At 44.5% G+C, this 8,443-nt stretch overlaps 1 protein-coding gene across 2 annotated transcripts in view; it reads left to right on the forward strand.

The window, feature by feature from the left end:
* The window catches only part of LOC147617236 (enhancer of mRNA-decapping protein 4-like), a 47,834-nt gene extending 42,432 nt beyond the window's left edge, over positions 1 to 5,402 (forward strand). For both annotated transcript variants that reach the window (XM_086776862.1, XM_086776863.1), the window contains exons 13-14: positions 4,585 to 4,728; positions 4,884 to 5,402. In XM_086776862.1, the coding sequence (XP_086632988.1) occupies positions 4,585 to 4,728; positions 4,884 to 5,192 (453 nt within the window). In that variant the 3' untranslated portion in view covers positions 5,193 to 5,402. The remainder of the gene's footprint in view (positions 1 to 4,584; positions 4,729 to 4,883) is intronic.
* The last annotated feature ends 3,041 nt before the right edge of the window (positions 5,403 to 8,443 follow it).

Raw genomic sequence — 8,443 nt, forward strand, 5'->3', positions numbered from 1 at the left:
TGCGGGAGAAAGAGCCCACTTCCGTAAAGGAAGCCCTTTCACAGGATACTTGGGAGGAAAGCCATGCAGGTGGATCTTGTTGCCATCGAGACGAATAACACCTGGGAGTTGGTACCGAGGCCGTCGAAGCGGTCAGTCATTGGTGTCAAATGGGTCTTTAAGACCAAATATGCGTCTGATGGGTCGGTGGAAAAACACAAAGCCAGACTTGTGGCTAAAGGTTATGCTTAGCGGCCAGGCATCGACTACGAGGATACCTTTGCACCAACAGCACGGATGTCCACGATTCGGACCGTTCTTGCCCTTGCTTCTTCTCAGAGGTGGCCCGTGTATCAAATGGATGTAAAATCTGCGTTTCTTAATGGTGACCTGCAGGAGGACGTATATGTTGAGGAGCCTCCAGGCTTTATTGTTCCAGGATTTGAAGGGATGGTTTACAGGTTACGTAAGGCCTTGTATGGTCTTAAGCAAGCTCCCAGGGCTTGGAATCAGAAGATTGATTCCTTCTTTATTCGGACTGGATTTCAGAGATCGGTTGCAGATCCAAACCTGAATCTCTTTCGGGAACACGGCATGGTCACGCTTATCATCCTTTATGTGGATGATCTCATTCTCACTGGTGGTCATGTGGAGCACATTAGAGTGACGAAGGCTGCCTTGTCAAAAGAGTTTGAGATGACCGACTTAGGCCTACTCCACTTCTTTTTGGGATTGGAGATCTGGCAGACCCAGAGGGGTTTTTTCGTCTCTCAGCAGCGGTATGTTCATGAGTTGCTTGAGGCCTTTGGGATGGAGAACTGCAAGCCTATTACTTCGCCGATGGACCCGAACACAAAGTTAACCGTTATTGATCCTTGTGAGCCAGTTGATGCCTCGCAGTACCGGAAGTTGGTTGGTTCATTGATCTGGTTGCTGAACACCAGATTGGACTCGAGCTTCTCCGTGGGGCTGTTGAGCTCTTTTATGCAGACACCATTAAAGTCTCGTTGGGACGCAGGATTGCGGATCTTGCGGTATCTGCAGAGTATGAAGGATCTAGGACTCTTTTACACAGGAGGGGATGGAGTCAGGCTCCAAGGTTGGAGTGACTCAAATTGGGGAGGAGATCCAGACACGAGGAGATCTACTTCAGGATACAGTTTTACCCTCGGCTCAGGAGTAGTTTCTTGGAGCAGCAAGAGGCAGCGAACTATTGCCCTTTCTTCGACAGAGGCAGAGTACCGGGCTGCTTGTGGTGCTGCTTGTGAGGTTGTGTGGCTGCGGAGGCTACTAGGCGAGATTGGGTTTCCACAGAAGGAGCCCACAGTCATCCAGTGCAATAACCAGAGTTGTATAGCTATTGCTCGGAACCCGGTCTTCCATGCCCGGACCAAGCACATAGAGATACAGTATCACTTTGTACGTGAGAAGATCTTGGTTGGTGACGTCTTGCTACTTTATTGTTCGACGGAGGACAATGCGGCGGACCTCTTCACGAAGTCTCTACCTCAGGCTACGCTCAGGCGGCACTCCAGCTCCCTTGGGTTGATTTCACAGCCAAGAGCTGAGAGGGGTGTTAGAAGTCATCTCCTGTCTATATTTATACACCAGGGCCTCTGTTGTGGGTGTGCCCGCCCTGTATAAGGTGTTTTATCATTTTTCCTCACTACCCGTATTTTTTCCCTATTTTTCCCCATTTTTCCGTGGTGTGGAGGGATGCCAGATGTTGGCAGAAGTCTCTGGTGGCTGGCCGACTGCACATTCAGCAGTCGTGTGGCTGGCCAACTGCCCAAACAGCAGTCGTGGAGTTTCCTCTGCTGGCCGACTGCTTTATTCAATCATGGAGGCATTTAACTCCTGGCCGATTGCCTTATGCAGTCGTGGAGAGCTTCTAGAGCAGGCCGACTGCTTGCATGGGGCATATAAATAGGCCCCATGCCCCCCACCACTTCCTCATTCAGTTATTTGCGGGATCTTGTGTATAGAGAAGAGTTTACACACCTATCTCTCTGTGTTTCTTGTGCTGTCTATTTTCTGAATTCTACTTGCTCTTGTCAACCCAAGTTTGGTTATCATTTCCACTGCATATTCTGAGAGAAGTTACGTACCTGACCCTAACCCTTGGGGTTAGGGACTAATCCAGCAGGGTTATGGGAGCCGTGGGATTAGGGAAAGCACTCTTTGATGGGTGTCTAAGGTTGTGAGTCTTGGGTTATTATTATTCAATGTGGTCTGGACCTGGACCAAGAGGCTTACTCTTGCCATGGACGCGGCAGATCACATGTGGCTTGCCGAGGGTCCCTTGGGACAGGCTCTGGTGGTATGAGACGCGGGCTAACTGGCTTGGCCTGTAGGAGTGAAACCTTAGCCTTTGGCTCGGGGGTGGTTGCAGACGCCACCTACAGTTGTATATTGTTTGTGCTAACCTTGTTTGGCCTGTGAATTAGGGTTTAATCTTGGAGGCATGTTACACAGCCAAAGTGCTATAGCTGTGGCACAGAATCCAGTTTTCCATGCACATACCAAGCACGTAGAGATTCGTTATCACTGTGTCAAGGAGAGGCTTCATGCAGGGGATATCATATTAACCTACTGCTCTACACAAAACAATATTGGAGATCTATTTACTAAAGCATTGTCTCGAGAGAAGTTTGAAGCTTTTTGCAAAGATTTAGGCTTACTTTTTTAGAGAGAGAGATCTGCTACCTTGTACAGGTTCACATTACCACTATAGGGGGGGTTTTGGGGGGGAGATCTGTTTTCTAAGGCCTTGCCGGCGAGAAGTTTGAAGCTTTCTAGGCTTACTCTACTACAAAGAGTGATCTGCTACCTTGTACAGATTTACATTACCACTGGGGGGGGAGGGAGGGGGGGATTTGAAGGCATATGCTTTTATGTAGTGCTACATGTGAGAATATGCATAACTCCAAGGGCACTTTTGTCCTACGGGTTTTTCCCCGTGGACATCCGGTGTGAAAGGACACCTAGCTAGGTTTATTATTATCACTTGTACAACTTATCATTATTGTGTGAATATACGTGGAAGTACTTCTCCCATTCTTGCCCTCTCGTGCTTGCTTCCTCTGTGTGTGCGTGCATGTGTGAGAGAGCTTCCATTGCTGTCCAAACTCTAACCCTAACACCTGTGTGCCAACATTAGGCTTATGGCATTAGCTATGGAAGAGGAGCCCTTCTTGAAAGCTTTACTGATTCAAATTGGGCAGGTGATCCAGTCACCATGTGTTCAACCATAGGATATGCTTCACACTTGGTTTGCGGCTCATCTCCTGGACAAGCAAAAAGCAACAGAGCAAAGGGCAGCGACTTGTGAGGCTATATGGCTTAGGAGACTTCTTGGTGATGTTGAATGAGGCTTCTACTATAGTGTGACAGTTACAAGTTGCTTGGCAATGGCCAAGAATCCTGTCCTTCCATGCTTGGATGTAGCACATTGAGGTTCGGTATGATTTTGTTCAAGAGAGAAGACCCTCACAGATGAAGTCTTCTTGAAATCTTGTCATGTTGAGGACAATATAGCTGACATGTTTACAAAGGTATTGCCTCAAGATAATTGGAAGACCTCTTCAGGCGAGTTGGTTGGCTCACAACCAAGATCTAAGAGGGGGTGTTAGAATCCATTGTATGGATAGCTCTCATTTGTGAGCCATGGAGGGAGGAGTCAGGACAGTGGGAACATGCAACAGTAGGCTTAAGGTATTGGTGTGGTACTTTTTCTAAGTATCGGTGAGGTGCATTCTAGACTATAAGCAGGATTTTTGGGGCTTCTGGAGGGAGAAAAGGTCAGCCTAGAATAAAGCCAAGATCATGGGGCCCCTGGAGGGAGAAACAGTCAACCCGCCACAAAAAGTGGAACCTCCTTACTGAGGTGGAGAAGAAATTGCACCTGCTGCCCTATAAAATGGCACCTCTTCCCACCACATACTCACTGACTGAAAGGTTCAGAGCCCATGCACGTGGAGAAAGGAGAGCAGACTTGGAGCACAGGATTGCAACAAAATTGTAGAGGTTTTTGTATCTATTTTTTTCCAGAATTAATATGCCATTTTTCTGCAAGTTTTGTCTTTAGATTTCCGCTGTAATTTCTTCCACCACAGCCCCCCTTACTGGGCTTATATTTACTGCATATTTCCGCATTATTCCTGCATTGTATTGGGCCCATTCCCATAGGACTTTGTCTTGCACTCTTGAGTTGGTGGGGCTGTCAGGCTGTCATTTTGCAATTCGCAAACGAGATGTGGCCCAAAAGTAATTCTTGTGATTTGGTGATCTTTACCCAATACCAAGGTTGTAAGTGAGCTGAATTTGTCATCTAATTGCTCTGGTCTATTTCCCTTATCCACTGGCTCAGCAACTGCAATTGCCAGGCTCAAAGTGCCAACTTTGTAATACACCACGTTAAAAGTAATGCCATATACTTTCATTCTACCTGGTTAGCTTCCTGAACAAGGTCTCTTGCAATCTGATTTTATTGGAGATGGTTGACTTTATTAAAGGTTTTCTGAACAGAGTTAGTGTTCAACTTCACCTTTCTGTGTTCATGTCACTTGGGTTCTTAATGACTCCTGATTTGGCCGTGTATGCTAGGCTATGACTGTACAGCATGTTGAGGAGTCTTTGGATCCCACTAAAGAATTAGCAAGGTTGATCTCAGAGAGGAAGTTGGAAGAGGCTTTCAACAAGGCACTCTCACTGACTGATGTTGGAGTTGTCTCCTGGTTGTGCAATCAGGTATGTTCGTTTAACCTTGACTCTTTTTGTCTCTCTTTCTGTGCTAGAGTTTGTTTTTTGAGGGTACTCTGATGATGTTTCGAACATTGCTTGTTCTCTTTTGAATGGTTGTGAGGCATTTGTTTTCTGATGTTTCTGTTAAAATGTTACAACAGGTAGACCTAGCAACACTTCTCACGATGACACCACCTCCTTTAAGCCAAGGGGTTCTGTTGGCTTTAGTGCAGCAGCTTGGCTGTGACCTTGGTAATGACACTAGTAAGAAACTGATGTGGATCAAGGATGCAGCTCTGGCTTTGAATCCTGACGATCCTGGGCTCCCTCCACACGTAATGCGGCATTTTCTGGAGAAGCTTTACACCAATCTTCATGCCCTGCTGGCTACAAATTTGAATTCTGATCTAATAACCATGACAAGGTTAGTTATACATGTCGTGAACTCACTGTTGACTTCGTGCAAGTGAGGCCCTAAGGGTGCCTGCCTGCAGCCAGTGTAACATATGAGATGCTCGGGAGATACGAAGCTTCTGTACAGATGTGACATGAAAACACCACAGAAAGTGGATTGCAGCACTATAGACTAAGATCTTAGGCTATTAACATGTGTAGGCTTGCATTTTATCTTGTGTGTATATGCCTACTTTTTGAAATTAAATTGTCCATTTGCTCAGAAATGTGAAGGATAGTACAGGACACAACTCAAAAGTGTTTCTGGAAACTTGCTTCTAGTTTTGTTAATGGGTGAAGAGTCATGTTCCTACCTTGCTTTAGAGGATTTGATAAGCAGGGTATGGTTACCATGAAACAGAGTGTTTATAGATGTCTGCAATGAAAACAGGACTTCCAATGGGGCTTCACATAATGATTCTAGTGGGTGCAGCCCATTGGTGATGGATGGGGAGGATTTTCAGCTGTGCAGATTTTCTATTACATGTGTGTTAAAGGTCCAAGCATGTGTCACTTACACGTGTCTGCAGTTTATTCCTATAGACCCCAGATTATTGGAGATGGCTGATGTCCATCAATGGTCATTAGTTTTGTGGTGTGGGTTGAATGCACAGAGAGAAGGATTTTCAAAGGTAAGATGCTTAAAACTAGATTCGAGCTCTTCCGATATTGACCAAGTATAACATTTTTATGTTTGGCAGTTCTATTGTTAAGGGTGACCTTTTCAATTTTTGTATATTCTTTATAAAGGTTTTCCTCTTTCTGATAGAAGGGAGCTATCTACCGTACTTCAACGCACAAGGCCTCGGCGATATCTTTACATCAGTTTAGTTTACAACTTTTGGACGAAAAAGGTAGTTTGAGGAAGAAAAGATGGAGTGATGTGCTGTAGGCTGGACCTTTTCATAAAAGAACAGATTCATGCCTATGCTCCTAATCTTCTCATGCTTATTTGTCACCAGCTTTGCAAGCCAAGTGCTCACATTGGAGTTGAAGAAAGGTTAATTGGTGCCTCTAATATACTAACGCGTCCTGAAACTTGCCATGTTGGGTACATGTTAGTTGGTATGTACAAATTCCAGTCTTCTAAGTCTCTTCATGGGTTTCTTTGCATTTTGAAGCAAAATGTATGGTGAAGCTGAAAACGATGGTGAATTTTACGAGATGCATGCATGCAACCACTTTATACTTCAGGATTTATAGATTTGGTGCTTCCAATAGTTCATGTCTCTCAAGAGTTGATGTTGTGTGCCTTGTGTTGCACTTAGTAATGCATATGGCTGATCCTTATTGAAGTGTGTCTCCTTGATGCATCATTGTATTCTCATTCATGCATACCATATCATATGCCTATTTCTCCTCAATCATCAAGTGCATGTGTCTTTTGATCTTATGCCAAGTGCCACAGAGGATTTTGGCAGCAATTTGATATTATTTGGGTTGTTTCTTAGCAATGGGTAGTGGGTGGAGGAAAGGGTGGAGGAACTTTTTTAGAGATCCGTTCATCTTGTGCCTATATATATGAGGCATTGTAGTTCATTTCTAATCAAGTTGGCTAGTGGTTCATTGATGAGTTCTTGAGTGCATTGTCTCTTCTCTCATCTCTTCTTTCTCACATGGTATCAGAGCAAGGTGGTGGCGCACATAGTCTCCTTATCCTTCTTTCTCTCTACCTCTAGTCCTCTTTAACAACTTCGCTTTCAATGACGTTTTTTCATTTTTTGATTTTATGCTAAACGAATGCGTTTTTGAGGATTGTGCTTGTGGGACGTACTGGAATCATCGTGGTCTGCAACTTAGCAGAAGAAAGTTTTCGCAAATTCTTGTGCTTGCGGGACCTACTGGAATCATCGTGGTCTACAACTTAGCAGAAAAAAGTTTTCGAAAGTTCTTCACCGTTTTTGAGTTATTCTTCGCAAACTGCTTGCATGCAAAATTTCTGCTTGCGTTTTTTGCAAAAGCCCTTACTCATCATCCTTGCACTCATTTAATGATGCAAAGGGCTTCAAACCAGCACCTTACCATCCTCTACAAGTGTGTTTTTAAAGCACTTCAATCCGAGTCCTACAACTCTACTTGCGGTGAAAACATTGTCAACTAGTTTTTTCTACATGCGGTAGCGTTTTTTGGGAGGCTTCTTGTGGAGAGATTTGTAGCCATTTCTTGGCTGCGTTTTCATCATTAAGTTCAGCCCTCTTCATGGTGTTTTGAGGTACATATTCATCCTCTTTTCTACACCTTTTTACTGGCTGAAAATTTCACTTTGCTACACACTTTGTGTTTGCGTTTTTGTGGACAATCAACTCCTCCATACTCCTTCTACCTAAGGCTACATTCTCAGCCCTCTTTTGGTGGTTTCTACGGAGTCTATTGGTTCATATATCGGTTGCGTTTTCGCACTGTCTTTGTGTTTGCGTTTTTGTGGACAATCAACTCCTCCATACTCCTCCTACCTAAGGCTACATTCTCAGCCTTCTTTTGGTGGTTTCTACGGAGTCTATTGGTTCATATATCGGTTGCGTTTTGTGGCTGCGTTTTCGCACTGTCTTTGTGCATATTTTGGAGATACTTCCTTGGTGGATAGCCCATCTATTGGTTGTGTTTTTGGAGGTATGACACTTCTTCCCTTGTGTTTTCCCACCGTCCTCTCCCTATGGGATCTCGGAAGTCTTCTACTCCAAAAGACAAAGGCAAACTTGAAGATACTATGGATCCTACATCTATGACGGTTGGGCCGGCAACTACTACAACGGAAGTTGGCGCAATTCCTTCTTCGATAGGTGCTTCTACTTTCTCTTTTCCGTCATATCCATTACCTTCTACGGATCCTTTCTCTCTTTCTTCTTTGTCCTTTATGCCTTTCTATCCACATACTTCTATGCCCTCTATGGTATATCCCCCTACATCATCTATGCCTTTTATGGCAACTTCATCTACTATGATTCCTCCTTCTACTACTTCCACTACTACTCCTCTTCCCACTCAATCATATGAGCCCTTTAACCCATTCACTCAATCTTTGAGCCTTCCAAGTCTTTCCGATTCACAAAAGCTTATCCCAAACAACTACCACACTTGGTCCTTGTTTATGCAACTTCTTTTGGAAAGCGCCGGGGTGTGGTCTATAATCACTTCTCTTCATATGGTACCTTCTCAATATCAAACCTATATGGATGCACGGGCCAAAGCTTTACTTGTGCATGGCATGTCTACATCGGTTGTGTCTCAATTTCTTTCTACAAGGAGTACGGCTCAACAATTATGGCAC

The sequence above is a fragment of the Cibotium barometz genome, chromosome 37 (assembly GCF_041138505.1).
Source record: "Cibotium barometz isolate CiBa-2024 chromosome 37, ASM4113850v1, whole genome shotgun sequence".
NCBI lineage: Eukaryota > Viridiplantae > Streptophyta > Polypodiopsida > Cyatheales > Cibotiaceae > Cibotium > Cibotium barometz.